This window comes from Talpa europaea (genome assembly GCF_964194135.1).
Source record: "Talpa europaea genome assembly, chromosome: 10".
Lineage (NCBI taxonomy): Eukaryota > Metazoa > Chordata > Mammalia > Eulipotyphla > Talpidae > Talpa > Talpa europaea.
The window spans coordinates 13,480,737-13,508,170 of NC_140077.1; the positions used below are offsets into that span (position 1 = coordinate 13,480,737).

A 27,434-nucleotide genomic window follows, 5' to 3' on the forward strand; every position below is an offset into this window, starting at 1 on the left:
GAAAGTATGATTGGTACTTTGGTTGAGAATCTCAGAATGCTTTAGAAATGCTTTTTTGCCATTTTCCAGGTGCATTTACTTCTGTAAGTAGGGATCCATGGATTGTCACCATCCAAAATATAAATTCTTACAGACTTCAAGCTTCTATTCCCTTGATTACTGCCTACTTTAAATTTTGTCCACATTTTCTCAACTTTTCTCTGGTGGTCTAGTGGTTAGGATTTGGAAAGCTCACATTTTCTTGACTTTAATTATATTATGAAATAGAATAACAATTATATTTTTTAAACATACTTAAGAACAATTTGACAGTAAATCAAGTTTTTAAAGGAAAATATCTTCAAATAGATGATGGTATCTTATAGTTACCGTGGTATTGATGAGAATTTAAAGGAATTTTAGAGTAAGAAAGCCCCTTAATGGGAAATCTAAAACAAGTCCTTTATTGTAACAATAGGAAAATTAGACCTAGGCTAATAAATGTCACACTGTATTTCTAAGTACTTTCACATCCACTTTTCATTTGAACCTTGCACCCCAGCACAAATACTAAACATGTTTTTTTTTTATGAGAAAATCCAACCTTTGATTACTTAAGAAATGTATTCAAGCTCACATACTAGTTAGCAGTAGAACAAAGTACAATTTTCTACCCCATTTAAAGATGATATGTGAAATAGATTGATCAGGAAAAAATGTAAAAAAATTCCACAGTAAGTTTCTGTTTTAAAATTCTTACTGAACTTATCTGTCATAGCTAGTTTAAAATACTCGGATCCCGGACCTCCCTGGTGGTGCAGTGGTTGAGAGCTGGGTTGCGAAGCTGCCCACAGCCTCTGCAGCGCCGGTTCGATCCCCGGCCGCCAGGCGGGTCCCACATGGTGCGCAGACCTTTCCTGCCGCCCACTGCTCCCTTCAGCAGTGTACTTCATCAGTCTGCCTGCTCTGCTCTCCCTCTGGCTCTGGTGAATTCTCTCACCCTCCCGCGCTTCTGAGTATACCCAGTGCTTGTATAAATAAATAAATAAATAAATCTTAAAAAAAAAAAAACTGGGATCCCTAGAATACTCTGAAACATTAAATATCAAGCTTTTTAAGTGGGGTTCTTTATAATTAGGATAAGCTGATATGTTTAGCTAAATTAATGAAGAAAAATTATGCTGTGATGAATTATGATGAGCTAATGACAGGTTAGGAGTGGTAAGCTCATTTATGGATAACCACATTGACCCAAAAATGACTCCACGGAACTGCTAGCAAAGAGCAGATATTGGAGTAAGGAGGCTTGAGTACGACCTGGGAGGACAGATTTAAAAACACCCAGTTCCTGTCCTGTGCATTATTTAGAAACCAAGTCTTGACGTTAGCATCAACAGTATGTTATCATCTTGATATTTGATCTGGATGAATGTACTTTGAGTTACCGGAGAAGGAATTTTGATTTTAGTAATTTATTCCTCTTCTCACTCTGCCCCTGTATTTTCCAGGTAGCTTGATGAAAATAGGTTGCAACCTAAAGCTAATAATCCTGATCAGCTATTTCACCCATGATCTTGGTCTCAATATGTCCTCATTTAGTTAATCTAAAAAAAATTACAAATTTTGTAAGTTTTTAAAGTGCAGATTTTTTAAATGTTGCATATTTCTAATCATGCTATAACAAGATTCACAGACAAAAAGCAGTTTTTTTTCCTGTTAGTGTAAGAATATTACTTCTGACAGCCTTTTTCATTTTAAAATCTGCCATAGTAGTCCATTGTATAGCTGTTCCATAATGTAATCTTTGACATATTGAACACTGATTCATCTATTACTGAAAATTTTGCTATTCACTGCATTGCTTTAATGAACATGCTTATGTTCACATTTTTATACACTTGTGCTTTTATTTCATGAGGGCTCATTACTAGAGGTAAAATGTTTGGGCCATTACAAAATATTAATGGATACTACAAGATATTAAGATACTACAAAATATGCCTCTAAAAGAGCAATATCAACAAACACCCACCAAGAGTTTTCCCATTTCCTTATGCCTTCCTTAATTGTGGATATTCCCTAATTGTGGACCCTAACTGTCAGACTTCTGACTTTATTGCAATTTCAAAAGACATAACACATCAAAATGATGCCACAATGATTTTCACCTTCTTAATGAGACCATAGTGATTTTTCTATTCAAATTGCAGTATCTACCCCCACAGCAGTCCTAAACCCCTGTAGACTATTTTATTTTCTATACCACTTGCTGTCTTCTAGCAGTCTATTGTTTCTCTCCCTTTAAGCTATACTTGTAAACTCCAGAAGGCCAAAGGTTTTGCTTGTGGTTTCTTTGTTCACTAATGAACACTGCGTGCATGGTAGGCACTCACGTATTTACTAAATTGAATGACATGGCACTTGTGCAATACACATGAATTTCAGCCATAGCTGGTATGTTTCTTTTTTGGCCCATCTGCCCCTGGGCTTTCATACATCTGACCTTACCAGTAAGAAAATTCCTTTAGTAGCAGCCACATTTCCTTAGAGCACTTTACACCAGAACACTCACATTGGCTTATTAGCAGGCCACCTGGAGAAGGAAATAAATGTTCCTATTCTGGACTCCTGGGCAGTTGATTATCATGACAATGTAGCCTTGCCAGTGCAGGCCATCCAGCCACTACCTTGGCTTATTTTAGCCCTTCCCTTCCGGTTTCTCTCTTGCCAATGCCTAGGGGGGCCTAGGAACAAGAACCAGCCCTAGGAAAGTAGACACTCTGCCTCCCAAGTGAAGGCACTAATCTTCCCCACACCAGGCCCAACCAGCTCTCTACCAGGCCCTTGGCCCCACGCCCTTTGCAGTAACAGTGGCAGCTTAGTCAAACACAGAACTGAGGTTTGGTTGATGACCAAGTTTCATTATTTTCCTCAGGCCAGATTTTGGATGAGAGTTACACATACGAGAGTAAAGGATAGTGATTAAATTCTGAGTAGCTGGTACTGCTTCTCTAATAAACGGCTAAGTTTAAGTATTCACCCAACATTTTAGGACTTTGGTGATATAAAAACTCTTAGTTGCTATTTATTTTCTTCACATATATCAATATCTATAATATCTAGCCTTTCAGACGCTTTTCATGTCAGATTTGCACCAAATAAGAGTCTAAGGAATATTTTCATTGTGATGTCTTAATGAAAAGGTGGTTTATTCTAGCTATAGACAGGCTAAACAGAGATCTATGATGTTGTTAACCTCAACATAACTTGGGAAAAAAAGGAAATGGTCATGAGGTGCCACTGGCAGGACTAAGTAACAAAGAGAAAAGAGTGTGGCAGAAGGAGCTATGCTTTCTAAGGAAACAGCGTATTACATTTACCTCAGATTCTAGTTAATAGTGAGTTGCTCTATTCCTGGTCCACTTAGTCCTTCACTTCCAGAGCAGTGTAAGGGTAAATTTTAATCACAAAGTCCTGGAAAGTGTATAGAGGTTCCTCAGGAACCTGTTTAGATGTTCAGGGAGAAGGAAAGAGGCTTGGCATAGAGAGTAATAGAGCGTTAAGAAGCTTTTACTAGGAATGTTAAAGTTGTAGTAGGTTGGGAATAACTTAAGACCAGAAACAGCTTCACTTCATTATTACTAATTTGCAGTGGGTGGTGAAAGCAGGCACCAAGCCAGCATCACCACTTTATAAATAATAAATCTTTCTTCTGCAGTGGTGGTGATGTAAAAAAAAAAACACATGGTAAGGTTGCATCAGTATGATGAAATCTCACAAAATGGGTGGGACTGTCTGAAGAAGCATCTGTGTTTGGAATGGGATTTTGCTACAAATTAGTGCAGAACACCTTGAATATACAGCATAGCAATACCAGGGTCATAACACTGAGAACAAATACCATCAGCAAGAAGTGCCGTATATGCCTAGAATATTCATAACAAAGTATTCCTATGACAGAATTCACTGGCATATTAGCGTATCTCTTGTAGTAAAGAAAAACAGTAAACTGAAAGCATATCACTTCTGTACAAGGATTAACGTAGCTGTTTTTGTTGCTTTTTAAAAAGTGGCAGTTGTGTACAGCCAGTAACTGGTCCTTAGAATGCTTATCATTGTAACAAAGGGATTACAAAAAAAAAAAAAAAAACAGCTATTGGCTATGGAGAAAAGTGGAACTGTTAGGAAATGTTTACTTACCACCACCTCCTTTCCCTGCCTGCCTGCCTGCCTTACTCCACCTCCCAAATGGTCATACTTTTTTTTTTTTCCACTTCATCCACCATTCAGAAGAGATGCTTTTACTAACCAAAATGGCTGCACATAAATGCTTTTTCCTCAGCTGTTACCTATTCGCTATTTGTCTAAACAATCAAGCCCTGCCAATTTCTCACTCAGATGGGAAAAATTTAGAACACCAGCTTTCCTATTAACACCACTATTGGTTAATGAAAGTTTTCAAGATCTAGATATTAGCATGAACAATCTCAGCTTATTTCAATGAAGACTCAGTAAACTTATGGAAGGACAGGGTAGCTCATTTTCTGTGGGAATTGGTGCTTTTACTTCTTAAGCTACAATGAAAATGACTCAAGCAATATGCTGCGGAAATTCATTCTTGAATAACTGATTTCTCATTGAAGGAAAGAACTTGTGTCCAAATTCAGCTATGGCGGAAGTGAAGTCAATGTTCCGAGAAGTTCTTCCAAAACAAGGTAACTAAATCCAAAATACTTAGGCCATAGAATATGATAGGGACCTACAAAGTTAACAGGCAATTTACATAGCAGCATCTGTAGCTGAACATCTGAAACTGCTTTGTGTTCTATATGCCACATTTACTGTCCACTTTTACTATGCTGCTTTCACGAGTAGGTTGTGAAGGAGTAATCATCACATTTTCTTCCTTGTAAAATGATGACAAATGATGCAGTTTCTTAAACCTAGTTGTTACACCCAACTGTAAATTACAATATGAAATTTTCAATTAAAATAAATTTCAATTAAAATTATAATTCATATTAAATAAGGTAATTTAAATGCTTGTTAAATACCATATTTTGTATTTTTATGCAATATATATTTCTCCCAAATATTTTCAAATTGAAAATTTGACCCCACAAGTTTGCTCATGCTAGCTTAAAATCTTAGAAAGCTCAAAACTTACCTTCCTCATGAACTCCCTAGCATTCAAGTGTTGCTTTCCTACATTACTTTATATTGCAGAACTACTGCAGGGTAACATGAGAACATGGGATTTTCAGACAGTGAATTAAGTTTTTAAGACTTTAATTCTAGCTGCAAATCCAGACCACCAAACAACTGGGCTATCTCATGCAAACTAATTCTTTCTTCTTTTTAAACTTAGGGCAGTTGTCTGTGGAGGATATAAGCACAATGGTGCTGTGTAAGCCCAAACTTTTACCCTTAAAATCTGTGACTCTGGAAAAACTGGAGAAAATGCAGCAAGCAGCACAGGATACGATTCGTCAGCAAGAAATGGCAGAAAAGGAACAGCAAATAACTCACTGAGTAACTTACCACTTCTGTAGACACCTATCTGCTGCTGATTAATAGCTAGAAAATAATCTGCATCTGTAGCTGAAAGTATGTGTGTAATAAAACTGAGTGTTCATATAAATAATGTAAGAATGCCCAACACTAATAAAATTTGTATTGTAAATTTAAACATTCTGGTTTGTAAATTTAAACAATTTAAAAACTTTGAACACTCTTTTTTTTTTAAACCCATTTTTAGAATTGCAAATTATTGCTCATTATTATGCCCAAATGACTAAATGCAACTTTTATATTCAGAGATGACATACTTAATAAAAATTGAATTCAAAGATACATTCTAAGCTTATGTTGTGTAAGATTTTTAAAACTTTTTCCTGAATTTTGTGTCATGTCACTTTTAAGGCTATCTTGCCTGACCAATTGATCACAATGTTTAAAGACAAAACTCTATTAAATTTTAAGAAAGTTTCACCCATCCAATAGTCCCCTGAGCTTTTAATTATACTGATTTTAAGGATTTAGGAATTAATACCTTCTTCAGGTCTCAAGCAAACCCTGAAAATATTAATATGAACTTGAAAGAATCCATGAGGTAAAATATGAACATTAAATTTGGAGTTTTGGTTATAAAAAACTGTACCTAAATGTGTATAGATATATTACTAAGTATACCTTTGTAAATTCTGAATGTTTCTTGCTTGGTTTGCTGCAGTCAATAAGCAACAATTTAAATTAGCATAAATCTTGAGGGCCTGCTGACTAATTGGGGTCTGCATGCAAAACAGGTTAGAAATGTGATCATTTAGATGTTATATTGGTAGCTACTTCTTTCTCAGACACTGGATAATGTAAGACTTGAGTCTTTAAAGAATAATCTTTTTATAACACTGTTACAGAATTTAAGGATTATGAAGGTGTTACTGTGTTTTAGAAATTAAGCTCTACATAAGATCAAAAAACAAAGTGTACATGCATTTTACTTAGTATAATATTAAAAGAACTTACAACTGTACTTTTGATTTAAAAGTTTACAAGGGACAAAGCTTAAATTCACTAAGTTCTAATATGATTTAAAATGTGCTAGGTAGAAAAAGTTTAAGTGATCTGAAATAAATAAACTCCCAATAAAGAATCAACACTGCTTCACATGTTTTATTTTTGTCATACATTCTTCCAGAACCAGGTTCACTTTTCCAGTTTGTAGAAAAATAGATGTTCCAGCCACCATTTACTTAACTGTCTAGTCTTTAAGACTAATCAGTATGTTCCCTGGAAAGATAAGTTTCATGACTAACTCGTTTTCTTAAAATTCTTTAAGACAAAGAAATACTTTTTTTTTTTTTTTTACTCCCAAAGCACAGTATTTCAACAGCAGCAGCCAACATGGGGTTTTAGCAGCTTAACTTTACCCCCTAAATAAAGCTTTGTATAAACCAGTGATTTTACTACAAAAACACTGTCCTTGAAAGAAGGGTGGCAGTCAGACACTGATGCAAAACTTGGAATGATTAGGTCATAAACATGGCACTTACAAAAGTTAGCTTATGAGAATATTCCACTTAAGAAGTGGTTACTTTTCTATTCCCCCATCCTTTACTCAAAAAAAAAAAAAGAAAAAGAAAAAAGAAAAGAAAGAAAACAAAAAAATTTTGCTTTAAAAACTTCCCTTAAATGTAAGTTTATAAAATTTCAGAAATGCCTTGTACTGAAAACAAGTGCTTTAATAAAAAAAAAAAAAACCTGTGCTAACAACTCTTACAATTCAGATATATATAATTTTATAGTATCTAAGACTGCAAGAGTTCTTATATTCAGTAGCTCTCTGGTTTAAGACGACCTCCATCTCCTTCACTTACAAAACGTTTTCTGCCCCTGTAAATGAAAAAAATACAAACATGAAAACATAAAAAGTTTGACTATATGTAAATAAAAAAAACTAAACAGTAGTTTTTGATTACTTATATTAAGTTTTGAAGGATTTTATTATCATTTAAGGACAGAGGTCCCTAATGCTTTTTTTTTTAAAAAAAGATTACAAGCACTGGGGTACAGGCCAGAGGCGCGGGAGGGTGAGAGAATTCACCAGAGACAGAGAGAGGAGCAGAACAGGCAGAAGAACCAAAGTACACTGCTGAGGGGAGCAGCCTGCAAGACAGGAGAGGTCTGCCTCGCCATGTGGCAATCTTCCTGGCTGGCCAGGAATCGAACTGGCGCTGCAGAGACTGTGAACAGCTTCACAGCGCTGTGCTTAACCTGCTGCACCACTGATGCCTCTAATGCTTTTAAAAGTACTTTTTCCCTGCTACATATCCTCGGTTATAAATGCAAATGATGCCTTTATGAGCAGTTTCTAGTTAAATGAAAGCTCAATTACTGAAATAAGTCCACTGTCCAAATGGAGTAATCTAAAAAAAAAGTTAAATTATTAATAAGGCAAACATTGTGCTAGTTAGAAATTTAATACCACACTGTTATTTGAAAGCTAAACAGTGAGCCAAGTAGGAAATACCAACATGATTTCAAATTTTGCAAACTAGCTATTGAACCTATCAAAATAGCTATGTTTAAGATTTTTTCCCCCTCAGATGTAGAAAAGCCATAACCTTAATATAGAAAAATAAATCAGAATCCAATTAAGTCAAGTCTACACCCCATTTTGGGATTCCTGCTATTTCAAATGCAGAAGACCTTCTATAATATAACCACACTCTACCTACATGTAGTAGCAACAGCCCAGGGAGAAGAGCTGACCAGCAGCCTAACATATTTGGAAAACAGAACTTGGGCAGGATTTAGCGCTTATTCTCTAACCTGAGACCAATATGCACAGGCATTCAAAGCCATACATAAATGGGCACTTCACCCAAGTAAGCACAAGGATAGAGGATAAAAAGTCAAAGTTCTATGGTACACACAGAAAGTTTAGGTATCACCTCAAATAATCCTTGAGAATAACATCACAATAGAAATAACCAGTTATGCTTTTGAACAGCAGTGGAAAATTCTTAAAGTCAATACCAATGTGTTACCACCACTTTTCATACTAAGTCTAAATGGAATCCAGCTACATGAAGGATTCAGACTATAATATTAGGAGACCAAGATGGGGAACAAAGCAGCCTTGCTTAATGAAGTTGACGGTTTTTACTGACGTCAGTATATAAGGTGCCATTAACAAGTAGTTTATTAGTCATTAAACTATATTTTCTACCTTTTTCTTTTTCTATCTCTTGATGGTTTCTAAAGTTTGTAGAGCAAAGGACACTACGAGGAATATTTTTCTGAGATTTAATTCTCACAATGCACTTGTAAAAATATGCAAAACAGAATTTTCAGATAAAAATCACAAACTTTAAAAATGTACATAAAACAGACTCCTCAAGTCTAGCTTTTGTAACTGTTTCATTATGTGCTTTATTTTAAAAATAAAAAACTCCTAAAGAGGTAGATTCCTAATATCACAAATATACGTCCAGAGAAACACACACACCCACTTTCTAGAGCGAGAAGACTCAACTAGCCCTGATTCTCCAGTCTATGAAGGAGCAAAGGAAGCTACATAGAATACAAGCATGAGTCTAGATTTCCGAAGCCAAAGAAAGTCTGAGTTCATTCTTGGCTTCAGAAAAAGAACATTACGCTTCTCTAAATCCCAATTTTCTCATCTTATTGGTGAATTTCTATACCGAAGTAACATTTAAGCTATTTAGAACACAGTCTGGTACACAGAACTATTCCAGGAAATTAATTTCCTTCCAGTGAACTAGGATTTCATGGGGGACAGATTTACAAAGGGGTAAACTTTATAAACTTCACCCTTGTTTCTCCATAAACTCAGAACAGAAGATTTTCATTTTTGAGTTACTTCAAGGAAGACAGTGTTTTATTCTGACAGGGTTAGAATGATAGAAAATTAGCTTAACCTTCGTAAGCATCTTAGCTGGTATTTTATGTTTAGAAAGTAATAAAGTACCTTGAAGGACAAAGATCTCTAAGTTGTTTGGAAATTATTCCAGCTTGAAAACATTCCTCTACAAATCGCTCAAGCACAGAGTAAGAATGTGGAACATCTAGATTAATGTCCGGAATTTCATTGTAAATTCTCTCATAACCCTAAAATAATGAAATTAGATAAGGAATTTATTGCCCATATAAAATACGTAATACCATTACTTTCATCAAGTTACATTAGATGCCAAAGGTCCATAATAAGTAGAAGTCAGATCTGAACCTTGAAAAGTATAGGTAGCAGACTGTTTTCTTTAAAATTATTCTCCTGAAACAGCTTCAGGCAGATATCAGACATTGGATACATTTCTTCACATCATTTCTCTAGATACTTAAAATGATTTTTTTTAATTTTACTAATGCAAACAAATTAAAATAGAAATTAAACATATAATTTGTTAAAAGTTCATGTTTCTCTCTAGATATAAAATACAAATTGTCCTATCTCAGAGATAGAATCCATGAGGAAGAACATATAACCACATATTTTAAAATATAGGTAAAAAAGTAATTGAAGTGTTACTTTCTAAGAAATAGCTACAAGAGATTCAAACATAAACATTACCATAACAAAAAAGCTACGCACATAACACTACTAATAGGTACTGTTATTATAACTAAAAACTATCATTTACAATTCATAATCTTTATTATCAAATATTTAAAACAGAAGCCTAAAAAGTATTCAAAATAACATTACTTACTCTCTTCATTTGGTCTAAAGTAATGGCAGAAGACTTCCAGAGGCATTTTAATAAATGCAAAATCATCTTAAATGTACTTTCTCCAGTTGACTCTAAAACCATTACAATGGCCTAAAAATGGAATGAATGAATTTTGGGTCATTAATTCATATAAGAAACTGCTCCTTAATAAATTTTTAAAAGGAAAAAGCTGTATATCATTAAAGAATCATTAGGTCACTGTGTGCAAAAAAGAAAATTTAGCAATTCTCTTTGGAACGTCAAAGTAATCTTACTTCATATACAAGCTCATGGTGAAAATGAGGTACTTCCAGTTCCTTAAGGCAATGTTCAGCTTCAGCTATGTCTCCAGAGAGTAAATACTCTTTCAGCAGCATATCAATCTATTTGATTTAAAATTGAGATGTGTTAGAATTTCTGATTTTTTAAAAAGTACTTTGCCTAAAGCACAGGATAAAATTGCAGGTCACATCATCTGTATAAGAACATATGTCTGGCATGGCATGTCACTATCATAACACAATCTTTTTGTAATCAAAAAGTAAATCCACATACTTAAAAAATAAATGGTGAGTGGTTTGTTGTGTCTCAGTGATAATATTATCACTGAGATCTATGAGTAGACTTCAGATCTACATGGCCTGAGTTGTAACCATGTTCTTCAGAGCGCACTGTAAAATAATGGATCTTAAATACCACTAGAGGGCACTAACTGAAAGTCTCAAAATGAATTTTTAACATGGCACAAACTGCATGGAAAACCAAAAAACAAGAATAATGACTATAGGGCTTTACTAGACAGGGCAAAGACTTCCATATAGTTTCTCTCTTCTCTACACCTGAATTTGAAACCCATTATCTAAAATGTCCATGAGTAATAGAGCTTCCTGTTACAGTAAGAGACAAATCTTGTCTTTTCTTGTTCAAATTTGCACAATAACACCTACGGCTCCAGAGAAAAAGTGAAAAACAATTTCAGCACAAAAACTTCAACTACGTATGTTCTTTCTATACACCACTTGTTAAAAATCATCTTTGTACCTAGTAGACACTCAATGGATGTTGGATGACTGGACAAAATAATGTTACTTATCTTTTACTTTCAATTTCTTTTCTTTTTTTTAAGATTTATTTATTTATGCAAGAACTGGGGTACAGGTCAGAGGTGTGGGAGGGTGAGAGAATTCACCAGAGACAGAGTGGGAAGCATAACAGGCAGACAAACCAAAGACACTGCTGAGGGGAGCAGCGGGCGAGGCAGGAGAGGTCTGCCTCACCATGTGGGTTGCTCCCTGGCCAGCCGGGAATCAAACCGGCGCTGCAGAGGCTGCGGACAGCTTCACAGCGTGGCGCTCAAATCCACTGCTCCACGGGGGAGGCCCCTACTTCCAATTTCTAGAAAGTATTTTCATAAAAGATACAGTGAAATTTGATAAATAGATTACATCATGGTGAATAATTCCTATTATCATCATTTAATAATGTAAATGTTTTAAAGTATGGCATTTGACTTTTTTCACTTTATAAATTAATATATTTATTAAATTATATCCCTCAGTTTAACAGTAACTTATAAGTATTTATATTAGAGTGAAATAAGCCAGAATAAAAGGAAAAATATCGGATGGTTTCATTTACAGGAGGAATATAGGGGAACCAAATAAGGGATCAGGAAAAAAAAAAAAACAATAAAAATTAAAAAAAAAAAAATTAGAGACAACCATAAATCAGAGACATTCTGTGAGGGAAGAGGAGGAAGAGGGGTCAAAACAGGGGAGAGAAGTGCACAAGGGACTATGGTGATGGTTCATAGGTGAACTGGTATTGGGAGTTTTACAGGGAATACACCTAAAAGGAGAAAGTATACAAGCATACATTGTTCAAAAATGAACAATGATGTAAAAAATATATATATAATATAAATAATTTTTAAAGTATTTAAATATTTTCCACTAAGGTTTCACACATTTTTGAGTCAAAAATTGTAAATACAGGTACACATTCCTAAAGGTGCTCTTTGTCCACCTTATCTATGTGAAAGCAAATGAGTATCCAAATAATGTCAATCTCAATATTTACCTTGACCATTTTTTGGTTGAGATAACTCACATACCATAATACAGTCTGGTAGTTTCTCAAAATAATTTTAGGAGTATTACCATCTTAAAAATAATGCCTCATAAACATGCACATTTTTTTATTTATTTAGGTCTTCAATTTTTCAATGTCTTCAGAGGTTTCAATGTACAAGACTTAAATTTCTTTTGTGAAGTATGTCCCTAAGTATTTTGCTATTGTAAATACAACCGTTAATTTCATTTCAGGTTATTCATGGCTGGTGTATAGTATTAGAATTAAATTTGGTATATTGACCTTGTATCCTGCAACTGTGTTGAATTCTTTTATTAGCTAATCGTTTCAGTTTTTGTTTTCGGGGCTTGTTTTTTCTTTGTGGATTCATTCAGATGTTCTGTATACAGATCACATAACATGGGAAAACATTACTATTTCTTTTCCAACGTAAGGCCCTTTTATTTCTTTTTCTTGACTATTTTTATACCCTAATGTTTATAATAATAACTTTTTAAAAAACAGGTCCTGCAATCAGGGCATTACAAATACTAACTCATCTATCTTAACAGATATAAAAGCAAAAAACATGGAAGCTCTGTAACTACATTTTAAACCCCTTATTATTCAAACTAAGTATACATATTATTAAAACATTAAATGTCAAAACTATGGTCACATAAAAATTATACTCAAAATTCAACAGCACATGAACCATAAACCTTCCAATTTGCTTAAAGATACACAAAATAGGGAGAGTAAATACATTTTTTTGTTCCTTATTATAGAATATCACTTTAATAAGAGAAAAAAATCTACTAACGCAATCTATTTGTTTTCATAATTCATAATCTCAGGCTACACAGTTTCAAATTGCTCATCTAAAAACGGATATTTATTGAAAAACTGCAAAATAGACTTACTTCAATGGCATTTAAAAATTTTTAAATATCAGGCCTCCCTGGTGGTTAAAGGCACAGGGGTTAAAGACATAGCACTTTCAAGCTATCCCCAGCCACTGCAGCAGTTCGACCCCAAGCTGGCCAGAGAGCGGACCCATATGGCATATCAGACTGCTCCAGTCTTGCCTGTTGCTCCCCTCAATAGTGTATTTCAGTAGATCTGCCTGTTCTGCCCCCCACTCTGTCTCTGATGAATTCTCTCACGCCCTGCTGCATCTCTGGCCTATACAGCAGTTCTTGTATATACAAATAAATAAATCTTTTTAAAAGTTAAAATAAAAAATTAAATACCAAGCTAACACTTCAGGCATTCCTTTGCAGTTCATACCTTCTTGTGTATGATAACAATTATGTAATTATTTCATAATTTATAGCAAAGGGGTATAAAGCCAAATATAAAATATACATAGATAATTCAATTTTCCACTTGTAGTTATGACTGAACTTAATTTCTGTCCACAAAAATATCAGTTAGAAGGAATAGTTTATTTCTCTTAGAAAACATCCAATAGTTACCTCTTTGACAAGGTGATTAACAGACCGCTGTCCACCTCCAGAGCCCCATACACTATCCTTGCGCTTTCCTCCTTTTGACATGCTCAGGAGCACAGTCGCCTTGTCTAGAGCAGCTCTAAAAAAATTAAAAATTAATTTTGCCAGGCATGTTTAAGGTTGACCAAATTATGGATAAAATTGGGCGAAAAAAGCCCATATGTACCAAAAGTGGTCATGTATCATAAAAGTAACCTAAAATTACAAAGTCTCTTAAACAACTATTTTGAAAATTTAAAAATTGGGAGCTAAAAATGTTGCTTTTTATGTTACTTTAACTAGAAAACTACAAAAACTCACACAGTATAACTCCCAAATATCACATTTCTTTATAATTAATTATACCAAAGAATAAGAATGAAAACCATTATTTCCTAGCCACAATTTCCATAACAAATATAAAACCATAAATGCAGTTCTTTTGTTAATATTGTCAATCTTACTAGAATATTAAATAACTACAGAATTGTAAAACCTGAAGGGACCTCAAAAAAACATCTAAGTTCTCCTTTCCTTTTATAAATGAGGAGCCTCAGGGTGCCTCGGTGGAGGTTGTGATGTGGTGATGTGCATGTGATCCTTTGCCTTTGGTTTACAGTGTGGTAAACCAATGTTACCTTGACAAAAAAAATTTTAAAACATTAAAAAAGACACTATATGGGAAACTCCAGGAAAAAAAAAAAAACATAATCAAAAAATAAATGAAAAATAAATAAGAAAATTGAGTCCCAAAGTACAGCTTAACATGAGTTAACTAATGGTTTAGCTACAACCCAAAACTTCTGCATTATAGTACTGTCCTCTTCCTGGTATATCACGCCAACAATCTCTCAATTTTGTTTTAACGGTAGTGAATAAACACCAATGACCAATGGATGTCTACAGTGTCTAATTAATGTGTTACTTCAATAGAATGCTGTGAATTTTTCTCTATCATGAATTCTAAGTAGGAAAATTAATTTACTTACCTAGCCTGTATACAATCTACAGTTCCTTTGTAACTATCAATATAGGTATTACATAAAATTCCATCTCCAACAGCTCTAGCAATAAACTGGCCCACCAACTATAATAAGAAAAAAAAAACTATATAAAATAATCTAAAACAAACTTTTACAGGACACAGTTTCTACACAAATGATGAAGACTGGCTGAACTACACAATTAACACCAAAAACATGCTGGAATATTTCTTAAAAACATCTACTTAGCACCTACTCCAACATCTTAGCATTCAAATTAAGAGCCGTCAGAGGGAGGAGGCCACCTCTATTTTGCTCATGACTGAGTCCCCAGTACTTGAATACTGCTTGAAACACAGTATATGATCAAAAACACTTAGTAAATCAATGACTTAAAGTCAAGAGAAACCTCTTGTCTAGAAAAAATATATGTTTTTCCAAAAAAACTGATTATAGGAATTTATTTTGTGACAAAAACATGTACAAATATTTATTTGAAAGCAAGTTCATAGCACTATTTCTTATTAAAACTGGAAACAACTTTAGTTTCTAATAACAAAGGTGTGGTTAAATGGTACATAAAACTCCACTACATGGAAATATGTTTACCACATTTTGTGGTGTAAGAAAAAAATAAGTTTCCAAATTATCACATACAATATTCCATTTTTTTATTAAAACATAAAATGTAAGTATATATAAAAACCATACATTGAAATATACCCACAGAAAACAGAATGGAAGATTTAACACCATAATTTTTATAGTTTATTTATTCTTACTGACCTTTCTTCCTTCTGGTTTTCACTTTTAAAAAATTCTATAATGAATATGAACTTAGTCATTTTTCTAAGTATGTGTATTGGTGTAAACAGGCAAAAAAAAGAGTCCATGTTTGAATACCAGCCCAAAATCTTACCAAACTGTCTATCATAGGTAAATATAATACAAATAGCATTTAAGGATTAACCTACCTATACACTATCCCTAAATTAATGTTAAATAAAGCATTCCTACCTTAATTAAAAACTTTGGTCAAGTGAAGAGCAAAGATTTCACATTTTCAATGTCAAACTAGAGAGTAATAGTGTCAGCAGGTATTGAATCTATTAAAATGGTAAGTCTTTGAGGACAATCTACCTGGAAGCTTAACTTGTGAATTTTCTAATTATTTCCCCACAAACTACAAAAGGAAATAGTCTTATTATTATGTTTATAATAAACATTAGTCAAGCAAATTGAGTGCTCAATTCTAACAATCTACATTTTTTAAAATTCTACCTTATAAAATAGCTCTCTTACATATAACAGAGAACACACAATGGCAAAAAAGTATGACCTAAAAAGTTAACAGAACAGGGGGCTAAAGCAGCATATAAGTTATAGTATGATAAAAATTACGTCTGGGGAAAAAAATGAAGAATTAGAGAAAAATACACTAACGTAAAATGTTAGAGAGCTATTTTTGTGTTGTAGAAAATATGAGCCATCTTTTCTTCCTCATGCACTAAAATTTCCTGAGAGCATGCATCAATATTCTATAATTGGAAGTGTAATGGGGAGAATAAACAAAAATTTTGAAGAATCATACAAACCTGTGGTGCTCTGGGAGTATCCAACGCTAATTCAGGTAGATCTTTCAACAATTTATCAAATGATTTTTCCACATCATTTGTGCTCATTACTGTCCCACAAAGGTCAGAAAGGAGCTTAGATGTCATTTCTCTATGACTGGCCTTTCCCTCCAATGCCAAGGACACTGCCAGTACTGGTACTCCACTCTTCATTTCACCAAGATTTAAATCTCTCAGCATTTCCTATTTTAAAAAAGCATGTCACTTTCTATAATTCAATATAATTTTATTTTTGAAAAATCAAGATTTTATCCATATTATCGCTACCTCTCCCCATCTGGAAGCAATCAAAGAAGCAGTGTTTTTTGTGGGACAGGATAAATACATGTCTTGCTGCATATAAATTAGATATTGAGCAACTATGTCAAGCTTAACTATTTGAACATCACTAAACTCAAGAATGTGAATTTTACCTAACACAGTTTATTAAACATAATAGTGCTAATTTGGTGTTAGGAGTTAACTAATCCTCTTTAATTATTTCTAGGAATGCTTTATGAGCACTTTTGGAGTGACTCAGTTAACATTATCATAGCTATTTACACTCAACTTCTCTTCAAACCTTTCTCTTCACACAAAAACTTAATTTATACTTTAACATAAAGTTTAAAATGAGACCTTAAACCATTATTTTTAAGTGGAATTATTATAAATACAGGGATAAAGTTAAAATTCCCTACTGAAAATACAACAGCAGCATCTAGTACTGATCACTTATAATGTTATCAGATGTTATATCAATTTATTTTATATTATCTTATTTAATATTTACAACAACGCTTTGAGTGAGGTAGCACCATCATACTCATCAGACCTAGAGCACAGAAAAATTAAGTGTTTGCTAAGGGAATACAGCTGGAATGGCCAAACAGGAAGCGGAATACAGGCAGCTATGTGTGATCCTAGAGGCTAAATTCTACCTCTGTTACTTATGGTATCTGCCTTTTACTGAAAGTTTTCTCAGAATATTTAAATCATGCCATATTCTACTGAGGTGCCAAAACTATTTTTATAGCCATCTAACAGGTATCCTCTTCCCATGTCATTTCATCCTCCTGTGCTTAAAACAATTAACTCACTGCCGTTAAACATGATACTCCTCCTTTCTGACAAATCTCCTCAACCATCTTACCCTGACCAACTCCTAGCCATCCTTAGATGTCTCAGTCATTATTTCTATGACTTTCTATTTCATACTTCCATAAAACTCTGTTCACAGTACTACTTAATTGATAAACTTGAAAGTATACCATTGGTAGGTACTGTGCTAAGCGGACAGGAGGATTTCAACAATCCTGCCTCACTAGACATAAATTCTTCTTCTGTAATAAAATGTTTCACATCATATTTTGAGAGTCTGTTTGCTTATCATTTCCCTCACATGACTAAGACTCAAAAGAGTAGGAATCCTCCACATGGTATGCAGTAAACAAATGCAACAAACAGGGATGTTTTATATTAACATCCTACAAATCCAAAGATACCAAATCTCAAAAGTATAGAGTAAAGAAAACTCAGTCTGTATTAAAAAAATCTAAATCATGAAAGTCTTCTGAAGAGTTGCAATTTTATTATTTAAATTAGTGATCCTAACTCAGTCAATAATTTTATTTTAGATTTACTTTATGAGGAATTCAAAATGCAGTTAATATGTTCCCATGCAAATTATGCTTCAAAAATGTGCTTGTTCTCTTGGTTTCTGTATATATTCTTTTTCAAATATTTGTAACTATTTTTTTTGACAGAGTACAAAGATAAATTTTTCCTAATCCTAAGGATTGAAATATGTGTCCAAAAAAAGAGAATTAAGTCAGGCATTTCTTAAGTGAAATTCCTAAGAGATGCCAGAAGTCCTTAAGTGACTCGAAATTGTTAGTCACATTTTATAAGCTATCAATTATAAAAATATTCTGTTGTGCCATTTTTTTAGTGAAATAATTGGCACATAGCCTGCTTCAGATGCCAAATAGATAAGAACAGGCCTGAAATAATGAAATTTTGCTTCGTTTCTTTAGAAATTCATTTATGCAAAACAAAATACTTAAACATATTCAATGTCCTGAGTTCATTCTAGATGTTTTGCTTTTCATAAATCACAATAGCAACTTCAAACCTACCGCAACTTCATTAGTATCTCCATGCTCAAAATATTCCTGTATGATTGGTGTTAAAGTCTTCTCAAATGCCCTTTCATCCAAAGGCAAAACTACAGTTTCATAAACACAGTTCTCCTGGGAGGGGAAGGAGGAGAAAGAATTACAAATTATTAGAAAAGCATCCAGATAAAGTGAGTTGTTTTAGAATTTTACATTCCGGCTGGTTTGTAATTCCCATTCAGGCCAAGATAGAGACATACTACTGTCTTTGATCACTCATATAAAAATAGAGTCAGTGTCACTGTTCTTTTACAAAATCTGAATACAATAAATCAATACAGATTAGGACCCTTAACCACAGCAAACATGACTTACTCCCAGCCCCCATATCTTCTATTAATTGTTTGCATCTCATAAAACCAGACCCTCAGTGACAAAAAGTTTTAAGGTGGCTATCATACCTACTATTTCATTAAATTTTCACTTTTTTAAAAAATGAAGTAGAAACCAAAGCTTTTATGATTAGTATTATCATGACAAAAGTGCCTACAACAAAAATGAGCATTGTAATGACCAAAACATATCTAAAGAAAAGTACTGTTTCACGAAAATTTCAAAAAGAAGATTAAGGCTTGTATTCTTCTGTGTCCCTTCTCTGGGAAAAAAAAAAAAAAATGCCCTGAAATGTTCATACGCAACTTGGGGCAGGCTTCAGTCTAACAACATACACTTGAAAGACTATATATTAAAATTGATTACTTAGTAAAGACATTATAGTATTTGAATTTTACTTGCTCTAAAATCTATTTTTTCATATTCTCTTAGAAATATTTCCAAGTCCAACAAGTATTTAAAATATACAAAACATATACACAAACAATACGCAATAAAAACAATTTAACAGAGACCATAATAACTTCCTTTCCTATCTAAAATTTTCATCATTTCTTTTCTTATGCAAAGACAATATGCCAAAATATCTGAGATTTGCTTCAAAATAATCGAGAATACCAGGGGAATAAGGGCTGGAGGGAGAAAAGATCAAAATGGGAAGAGCACTGGATGAAACAAGATCAGCCATGAGCTATCAATTATTGACAGTGAAAGCTGAGAGATGAGTACCAGCGGTACCATTATCCTATTCTACTTTTGCCTAAGTTAGAAATTTTCCATTAAAAAGATAAATATAAAGGGCCTCCCTGGTGGCACAGGAGTTCAATCTCAGTGCTATCACTACGACGGCCTGAGCTCGAGCCCCAGCCAGGGGGCGCAGCAGACCTCTCCTGTGTTGGCCACTGCTTCCCCTTAGCAGTGTATTTCAGTATATTCACCTGTTCTGCACCCCACTCAGTCTCTGGTGAATCCTCTCACCCCCTGCACCCCTGCACCATCGGCTAACCCCCAGCTCTTCTTCATAAATAAAATCTTAAAAAAAAAGATATACAAATTCATTATAAAATCGATTGAAAATTTATGATCTCAGCATTATCTCTAGAAAAAAGATGTACATGTTCCAAAAATAAAAGTTACCTCACAATTACCATACTAAAAAGTAATTATTTAAGAGGAATTTTATATCTATATTTTATGATGTTTAAAAGAATATGTATATTTTCCATTAACATTATCACAGAAAGAAACACACATTAATTCAATAGAGTTCATTAAAAAATGGTGAACTTGATCATCTTAAGTAAATTTGTAAAGACCTACTTTTTACTTCAGAAGCCAAATAAAAATTATGCATGCATCACTATCAGTTAACTTTGTTTCCTCATCCAAAAGTAACCTAGCAGTCTAAAAGCACTGAAAATATGCATTAGATACACACACTAGTATGTATGAAAACACATACAGATAATACATATACACCATATATATGATTTCACAAGTACAGAATATGTTTTCACAGATGTATGAACATACTGTAAATATAAGGTTTATAAACTTATAAATATAAGTTTATAAGCATTTTAACTATACTTAAAAAAAGTAAAACACTGGTACCTGGTCATCATCATAGTTAGGATCTTTCACATCTACTTCCTCCACATCATATACCTGTCCAGGTGTACCCCATACACCTTTGCCTCCAGCACCACCTAAAAAAGTTTAGAATTGATAGAGGAATGAATACAAAGTTCATAGTTAGTAAATTTTAATTGAAATCTGAAATATTTCTAGATGTTCAAAGATTGAATAAGTTAGAAACTGCATTTTAATTTCCATGCTAGTTTTTTTTCCAGTTGAGCCATATTTTAAGCCTCATTTTATTTAGATCACTGCCTTTTCAATGATTACATTTTATAAGTAGTTTCTAAAGCATCAAGTTGAAATAGTTTATAAAGTTAAAACTTAAAAGGCAGATGCTTTAAAATAAAAACAACAAAAAAGAAATTTAAAAAATAGTATGTTTCTCCCCAGTGGCGCAGCAGGTTGAGCACAGTGCTGTGAAGCTGTCCGCAGCCTCTGCAGCACAGGTTCGATTCCCAGCCAGCCAGGGAGATTCCCACATGGTGCTGCAGACCTCCCCTGTCGCAGTGTATTTCAGTCATTCTGCCTTTTCTCTTCCCCGCTCTGTCTCTAGTGAATCCTCTCACCCTCCTGCACCTATGGCCTGCACCCCAGCTCTTGTATAAAAATAAATAAATCTTTAAAAAAAATAGTTATATCAGAGGCCTAAGGAAGGTGACACTACCACTGAATTCCAAATTTTATTTGACGTTTCTTAGAACAACAAAAAACCACAGAAATAATGTTGAACCAGTATGATGTAGCATAGAAAATTCAAACAAGGGAGATATTATTTAATAAAGAAACACAGTGGCCACCATCAAATGTTTTAAAATCAAATACTCCATTTAGATAGAAAAGCATGTAGTAAACCATACTTTGCAATTAGCAATATGTTACAAATAACTAATTGCTATTTAATCATTAACCTTACTGATACTTTTCCCTACTCTCTACAAACCAACCAACAGAAGCTTAAGATTCTAACTTTCAAAGTTTATGGTACATTACCAGTATTTTTTGGAAGTTTTCTTTTATACCTAGAGCATAATCCTCGCTACCAGAACAGAACCAAATCTGATAACTTGGTTTAATTTTGATCCAGCCAATGGCTGTAGAGACATTCAACAGGAATAACAACTTTTGACAATTCACAAAAACATTTTGCAAAAATCCTAGGCTATAAATTAAAGCTCCCACCATTCAGAAGTGGGTGAAATCTCCAAAGTGTATCAAAGTTCTACTACAAACAGAAGCTGATACACTCCTTGCTCAACAAATATTTAAATATCAACATTGCTAGTCACTTCTCTGGGAACTAGAGATAGAGCAGCAAAATAGAGCAATCCACTGCAGTAACTGAAATAAAGAGCTAAAGTGAACTCAGAAACAGATCTATAAAATCTTTAAAATTCTGATGCAGCTATTGCCAGTCAAATGTATTATTTACCGTGTATTGTTTTTTAATTTTTAAAGGACTTTTTTTGGAGGGGAGGAACACATGGTAGGGGTTTTTTTGTTATCTTTTGTTATTTTTTACAACACTGTTCATTTTTAAACAATATTTGCTTCCCCCCACCCCGTCAGGTGTAGTCCCCATAGAGTTTCCTTCCCCAGTGCACCCGGGCACCATCACCTCAGTTCCCTGTGCTCCTCCCTCCCTCCCTCTGATCCCTCTCCCTCCTCCTCCCCTGTAGGATGTCTCTGTTTATAATTGTCCATTTTTGCTTTGCTGTGTTTTGTATGATTACTTTTTTACACTGATGTCTTATTTGGTTCCCCTACATTCCTGCTATAAGTGAAACCATACAATATTTTTCTTTTTCCTTCTGACTTATTTCTCTGAGCATAATTCCTTCTAGCTCCATCCACATTGCTGTGAATGGCATGAGTTTATCTTTTTTGATTGCAGAATAATATTCCATTGTGTATATATACCACATCTTCTTGATCCAGTCATCTATTTTTGGGCATTTGGGTTGTTTCCAGGTTTTACCTATTGTAAACAGTTCTGCAATAAACATAGGTGTACAGGTGTTCTTTTGAATCAATGTTTTTGTGTCCTTTGGGTAGATCCCTAGGAGTGGAATTGCCGGGTCATATGGTAGCTCCATTTTTAGTAGACTAAGGAAATTCTAGACAGCTTTCTATAGTGGTTGGACCAGTTTGCACTCCCACCAACAATGTAGGAGAGTTCCTTTTTCACCACATCCTCACCAACATTTGTTGTTGCTAGATTTTTTGATATGTGCCATTCTTACTGGTGTAAGGTGGTATCTCAATGTGGTTTTGATTTGCACTTCCCTGATTATAAGGGATGTTGAACATTTTTTTCATATGCCTGTTGCCCATTTGCATTTCTTCTTTGGAGAAGTGTTTTTGAAGTTCTTCTGCCCATTTCTTAACTGTTTTGTTTACTTTGTTTTTGCTGAGTTGTGTGGGTTCTTTGTATATCTTTGTGATCATTAAAGGACTTTTTAAAAAAGATTTATTTATGCATAAAAGAGCTGGGGTGAGGCCAGAGGTGCAGGGGGGTGAGGGAGAGTGAATGAGAGGATTCACTTCACCAGAGACAGAGTGGGGAGCAGAACAGGCAGACTGAGTGAAATCCACTGCTGAGGGGAACAGTGGGCGAGACAGGAGAGGTCTGCTGTGCCCTGTGGATCAGCTCCTAGGCCAGGGATCGAACTCGTGCTGCAGTGGCTGGTGATAGCCTGATAGCGCTGAGACCTCCCTGGTAGATCTGACTCTTTTTTTCTACCAAAGTTAGATGCACAATTTATAACTACGAAAAATATTAGTACATATTTTGCTGGAAATCAGAGATAAGAGTCCTGCTCAAGAAAACTAAAGATAAATAAGAAAAAAGGCTCAACTTAAAAAGTGGGATGGTCCTCAGACTGTTACAATGTAGAAATATATGCAAACCATAAAATCTTACATTATTATTGTTTGAACTTCTCTCACCCCTGAAACACAGAAATTGTAGTATAAGAACCAGATAATATTTATTTCTATTTGTGTGTTTGGATACAGTAGATATACCAACCTTTCTTTGGCAGCCCCCTTCCTTTCCCAGATCTGGATCGCCTATCCAGCAACCTTCCCTTGGGACTGGTTGGTACAGTTACTCCACTTCTAATGGCTTCACTCCCATTATCACTAACTGAATCCCCTCTTCCAGAGTCCCGGGATGAGTTTTTCCGTAGTCGCCTCTTTGCCTTGGCATTAATTCTAGCTTCATTAATGGAGGATGCTGAAATCCAATTTCCATTTATTTCATTCTTTATTTCCTCAGTCCCAGCATTTTCTTCATCGCCAGAAAAGAGAGAGTCACTTAAATTATCAGGATCTTAAAGAGGAAAATAAAGAAAGAAAATTCTATGTAAGTATTTAAACTATGTAAGTATTAAACCATCTACTGGTAGATCAGCTACAGTCATATTACATCATATGAAACTGCTATTTTTGTACATCAGTAACAAGTTACATTTTGGTGATTTATTGGTTCAATCTAATAAATGACTATGAAATGGGATTACTTTTCAAATTTTCATGGAAAGTAAACTTGAATTTTAATGACCTTTATGAAAACACATTATCTCACATATTTAAATCATAAAATCTATGTTAATATAAACACATGTATTTAAATCATAAAATCTATGTAAACACAAACACAACATTAGATTTTTGTGATCTAAGAGAGATAAGCAATTAGAAATAATAAGAAAAGACTATGGATCTTTTTTTTTTTTTTTAAGAGGCATGTTATTTATTTATTTATTTGTTTGTTTTTTTTTTTCTTTATACATGCACTGGGTACAGTCAGAATCACGGGAGGGTGAGAGAATTCACCAGAGCCAGAGCGGGGAGCAGCCGGGGATCGAACCGGCGCCGCAGAGGCCGCGGGCAGCTTCGCAACCCAGTGCTCAAGCGCTGCGCCACCGGGGAGGCCCAAGACTATGGATCTTAAGAGAAGGTAATAAACTAATATTTACAGAACATCTACTACTATTTATCAGGCACACTTTGTCATTTACCCACAAGCCTGAGAGCTATTTGTTACATCACATTTCAACAGATATGGAAAATAAGGCTGATAGTGTTCAGATAATTTATCCAATATCTCATGATTAATTATAAATTCTCAGGAATCATTACTAATCCAACAAGCATGAAAGGCTGTTGGCAAATAAGTTAACACATGATTACTGAACTACTACTGCTGTTCTACTGCTTTTAAGATAAAGCTTATGCTCAAAGCCATGATCTCAATGTCCTAGTTCACCTCTCCAACTTGACTTTGAAAATGTTCTGGCCTATGTAAGATTTGCACATTCTCCCCTGAGAGACAGCAATGTATTTGGAGTTTCCAATTGTACCCTGTTTATTAGCATGTCTTCCTCACTGCTCTTTTCAGTTATCAAAATCCTTTAGAGTTAAGTACTACTCCCTTCACTAAAACTTTCCTAACAAGGTAACCACAATAACATGCATACTCACACACCACTCATTTGCCACATCAAGGAGATCACTTTATTTCTTCTTACACAGCAGCCTTACTTTTCCAACTAAGTTAAAAGCATCAAGAGGATCATAGAGTCTCACTTAACAGTATTGATTGGTTCTTGGAAACTTTAAGCAAAATAACATACACTAAAGCAGGTCCAAACTCACACTGTTCCTTCAATGCCAACCTGGGATGTTTTGCTTTGTTTTTCAAACCAGTGTCATAACAAAATGGCATTAAAAGACCTGCTGTACTGTTCTTTGTAACCTCAGCACATAGCAGAGGATCTTACACACTATCAATTCAAAGGATCATGGAGATCACAGGGAGACATTTTGGCATTGCTCTGAAAACTTTACAAGTCAGAAAACTACTGAGTTAGTTATTCCTGAGCCAAAGTTTTGTTCATTACAGCTAACTCAAGTCACTGAATCCTTCATACAGTTTTATTAAATATCCCTAAATGTACTTAGGATGTGTTAAGTCTCTGTGCATGGGTTTAATATATGTTGAAGCTAATTTTTAAATAGACCTATAAAAAAGATATATTAAAATCTTTATAATCCTTGACCAAAAGAATAAAAATGAAGAACATTGTAGTGATCAAAAAATAAAAACATTAAAGTCAAATGACTTCATTAAGCTCATAGTATCTCTGGCTTCAGTCTTCAAGCCATTCTCCAAATTGCAAGGAGACTGATTATCTAAAACAAACCCCCCACTGAAAACTCTTTAATGGTATTCCCTTAGGTCAAAAAAAATGTTAACTTATTACCTTGTAACTTACAGTCCCTTCATTATCTTGGTGCTGCTTAAATTATCAGAATTGCTGAGCACTCCCACATTCAGAAGGTTACAGAGCTTAGATGTGATATCATAGGTAGGTGACCGGGAGATTCAATTGGCAGAGGAATACAGAATATGTTTAAAAGATAAGAGAAAGTGTAAAGTGGAAGATTAAGAAAATTATGCAGCAATTCAGTCATAAGCTAACTGGAAAGGGCAAGGATAGTAATTTGGGGATAAATAAGAAAGCGACAAATAAAGGGCTTTTAAACAGAGTAAAGAATGAAATGTCTTAGAAGTTTTTAGACTAGAAAAGGAAGCCAGATTAGCAAGGTGAATTTGGTGTATCATCATAACTAAACTACTAATAACTTCGAGTAGTTGTCATCATCAGAGTATATTGTCCCCTTAGTAGTACTTTTTTGTTATCATTACCATGATTGTTACCTACTAGATAACAGGTTCTTTGCTAGGCACTTTATATATATATTAGGTCTCTAATCCTTACAAAGCTTTATCATCCTCATTTTACAGACAGAAGATGTTTCATAGAGAAGTTACATATCTAAAAAGTATTGTAGCCAGAATTCAACCCCACATTTTAATTTCATATGACTGTAACTACAGAAAATACAAAGTTAGACTACAGCAAAGTGCCTGACAGGATAAATAAGGAAGTGAATGCAAAGAGATAAGCAGAAGATTAAAAAAGGAGAAAGACCAGAAATCAAAAATTAAGATCAAGTTTCAAGCAAGGGAGGCAGATGGGGAAAGAGGGGAGCTTACAGAAACAGTAAACATTGATCTGTAATATGTTGCTTTTGCTATTCTACAATTAAGGTTAACAACCAAATTCACCCAGAAGATAAAGAACTTATAAGTAAAATAAAATGCTTTAAGTCTGCCTTGGAGTAAGAAAGCATTTAATCTAAAGAAATTTTCCACGTTTCTTTCTTCATTCATTGAAGCAATCATTAACTCACATGAAAATATTAATAAGCAAGTTCACTCTTCTCCTTTCTGTACTACATTTATCATGCACAGTGGAAAACAAGGATATATGTAATGTGAAAGAATAGGCAAAAAAATAAGGACATATGGGAATTTCCATAAAAATAAGAATCACAAGTTTGATTTTTAAAAATATGACCTATTTTCTTAGATCATGAATGAGATAGTTTTTAAGTAAATATATCACATTTTTATAAAATTTGGTGTGGCCTGAAACTCATTCACAATACAGTGGAAGTTCAAGATATTAAAATTAAAGTATGTATTACTTACCTGTGGGATTTACATTCAGTATCTGCTCATTTTCTACGTCCATTGTTTCTTAATTTCACTTGCACTGATTAAATTATCAAATGGAATGCTTCTGTTAGGAATTATTCCTTTAAAAAAGAAAAAAAATATTTTAGCATTTCCAAAATGACATAATCAAGCCAAATTCAATTACACTGCAAAAAAAATCACAAAATTCTATTTTTAAAAAAGATTTCACTTTGCTTTCAAAGATAGCTTACTATAATTAATATAGAGTTTCAATCTTCTAGACACGCTTAGCAGTGTCCCAAAAAAAATCTTATTTCTGGATGTGCCAAAATACCTCCTTTAACTTAGAATTAAAATACGTAT

General features: G+C 34.1%; 2 protein-coding genes across 3 annotated transcripts; one reads left to right on the forward strand and one right to left on the reverse strand.

Moving 5' to 3' along the window:
* Window positions 1-4,645: 4,645 nt before the first annotated feature.
* BBIP1 (BBSome interacting protein 1) lies at window positions 4,646-5,511 on the forward strand (the record flags this gene model as incomplete). The annotated part of the gene is made up of 2 exons (XM_084245089.1): window positions 4,646-4,694; window positions 5,348-5,511. The coding sequence occupies exons 1-2, from the start codon at window positions 4,649-4,651 to the stop codon at window positions 5,509-5,511; spliced, it is 210 nt and encodes a 69-aa protein (XP_084101215.1). The 5' UTR covers window positions 4,646-4,648.
* A 1,432-nt stretch (window positions 5,512-6,943) lies between these two features.
* On the reverse strand, window positions 6,944-27,126 carry PDCD4 (programmed cell death 4; the record flags this gene model as incomplete). Of its 2 annotated transcripts, none has more annotated exons than XM_084245775.1 (11): window positions 6,944-7,371; window positions 9,473-9,612; window positions 10,212-10,322; window positions 10,487-10,594; window positions 13,760-13,874; window positions 14,764-14,861; window positions 16,353-16,574; window positions 18,509-18,622; window positions 20,495-20,589; window positions 23,550-23,810; window positions 27,084-27,126. In XM_084245775.1, the coding sequence occupies 11 exons, from the start codon at window positions 27,124-27,126 to the stop codon at window positions 7,311-7,313; spliced, it is 1,368 nt and encodes a 455-aa protein (XP_084101901.1). In that variant the 3' UTR covers window positions 6,944-7,310. The 2 variants fall into 2 exon arrangements, with proteins under 2 accessions (XP_084101901.1, XP_084101900.1); XM_084245774.1 differs by having other exon boundaries at window positions 23,550-23,852.
* Window positions 27,127-27,434: the final 308 nt, after the last annotated feature.